Genomic DNA, 1,955 nt, shown 5'->3' on the forward strand with positions numbered 1-1,955 from the left:
GTGTGGAAAGAGATGGAGTTACAACCATCCACATGGCTTGTAGCTCAGCCCACTGGCTGCTTTGTCCATTCCTCTCTTCAAACCGTATTGTTTCAGTTGAGAGAAGGTATGCGGTGGCTCGCCACCTGCTTGGGTTCCCTCAGCTTGTACCAGTCATCTTCTGGAACAGCATATTTCCCCTTCTCTATGGGACTCTTGTATGGATGAGTGACCACCATTTCCTTGGGTGTCTCACTGTGATATGTCACTGGGTGAAGTATCTTTTGCAGTTCTCCCTTAGTGGGCAGGTGGCCTCTCTGACTAAGGTAGGCAACCCTGCTCGCCAGTGTTTGTGATTGAGGGTCCTGGTGGATGAAAAACTGAACAGGAGCCAGCAGTGTGAGCTTGCAGCTCAGAAGGCCAGTGGTATCCTGGGCTCCATCAGAAGAGGGGTGGCCAGCAGGGACAGGGAGGGGATTGTCCCTCTCTGCCCTCATGAGGCCTCATCTGGAGTATTTCGTCCAGGTCTGGGCCCCCCCGTACAGGAAGGATGTGGAGCTGTAGGAGAGGGTCCAGAGGAGGGCCACCAAGATGATCAGAGGGCTGGAGCACCTCCCCTGCAAAGACAGGCTGAGGGAGCTGGTCTTGTTCAGCCTGGAGAAGAGAAGGCTGAGAGCAGACCTCATTGCAGCCTTTCAGTATTTAAAAGGGGATTATAAAAAGGAGGGGAATCAACTTTTTACGTGGGTAGAGTGTGACAGGACATGTGGAAACGGTTTTAAGCTCCAGGAGGGAAGGTTTAGATTAGATGTGAGAGGGTTACAAGCCTAGTCCCCAGTCAGGATAACGTGTTCATCTGAACTGCAAAACACAGCACCAAACAAGCCACCGCTAAGAGAAGGAACTCCATCCCAGCCACAACCAGCACAAGCAGCCTGCGCGCGTGCCCTGGCTGCCCTTCCATTGCTCAGCCAGCTGCCGTCGGGGACTGGGGGCCCGGCTCCCCATGCCTGAGGCCTCTGGGAGTCCTGGGAACAGCTCAGCTCAGAGCTGCCCCTCTGCCTGAGGCAGGCCGCTGCCTGCTGGGGGAAGCAGCTGTTCTTTCGGCAGCGGGCCCACCCTGCCTTGGGCGCTGTCCTCGAGTAAGGGAGGCCTGGGAGGCCTTGGCTCAGCATCAAGGGGGAAGCCTGGGTCACAGCAGCAGCTGCTCCGCAGGCTACAGAGGGCAGCGCTGGCAGCCACTGTGTTGCTGGGGGGAAGCCCTTTGTGAGGTCAGCGATGACATCAGTGATGGAGGACATCACTGCCCGGTGATTGTGATGCCACCGTGGCACTGGGTCAGCTGTCCGTCATAAAGGCCCTGGGCTCACTGTGCCGCCTGGAGCGGTGAGCGCCTCGTCCTCCTCCCTCGCAGCTGAGCAGGGTGGTCTTGTTCTGAGGTGCCGCGGGTACCACAGGGCGCTGACAATGGCTTCTGCTTGGGAGAGGAAGTGGCAGTACTCAGATCTGGGGAAGAAAGTGGTGTTCCTCCCCAGCATCCTTCTGTGTGAGCTGTTCATAGACCCTGGTTTCCCCATGATGCTTCATGGAGTGCTGCTCCTGCTGGATGTTTCAGGTGGGCTGGGCACGGCAGAGCCCCCACGGACACGAGCCCGTGGTCGCTCCAGGCCCTGGGGAGCCCTGCCCCGCAGACAGGGTGGCCACCTCGTCACTGCGCAGGCCTCCTGCCGTGCCGCCCAAAGAGCGGGCTGGCTTCTCCTGGACATCAGCCATTGCTGTGACGAGCGCTGAGCCGGGGCTGGGGAAGGGGTGAGCTACAGCGCATGCAGACGCGTCCTGATTTGCGGGTGTCCTTCTGGCAGGTTTCACGACCTTGTCCGAGAAGTGCGTCCAGCGGAGCGGCCCAGACAGAGGAGCTGAGGAGCTGGCGCAAACCCTCAACGCCTTCATGAGGGACATTCTGGAGGGTAAGAGCC

At 58.9% G+C, this 1,955-nt stretch overlaps 1 protein-coding gene across 1 annotated transcript in view; it reads left to right on the top strand.

Annotated features, from left to right (window-relative positions):
* Positions 661–1,955, top strand: part of LOC110389661 (adenylate cyclase type 10-like) — a 451,262-nt gene continuing 449,967 nt past the window's right edge. The window contains exons 1-2 of the mRNA XM_021380484.1: positions 661–1,594; positions 1,842–1,946. Of these exons, the coding sequence (XP_021236159.1) occupies positions 1,447–1,594; positions 1,842–1,946 (253 nt within the window). The 5' untranslated portion in view covers positions 661–1,446. The remainder of the gene's footprint in view (positions 1,595–1,841; positions 1,947–1,955) is intronic.

Source organism: Numida meleagris, chromosome Z, assembly GCF_002078875.1.
Source record: "Numida meleagris isolate 19003 breed g44 Domestic line chromosome Z, NumMel1.0, whole genome shotgun sequence".
NCBI classification, from domain to species: Eukaryota; Metazoa; Chordata; class Aves; order Galliformes; family Numididae; genus Numida; species Numida meleagris.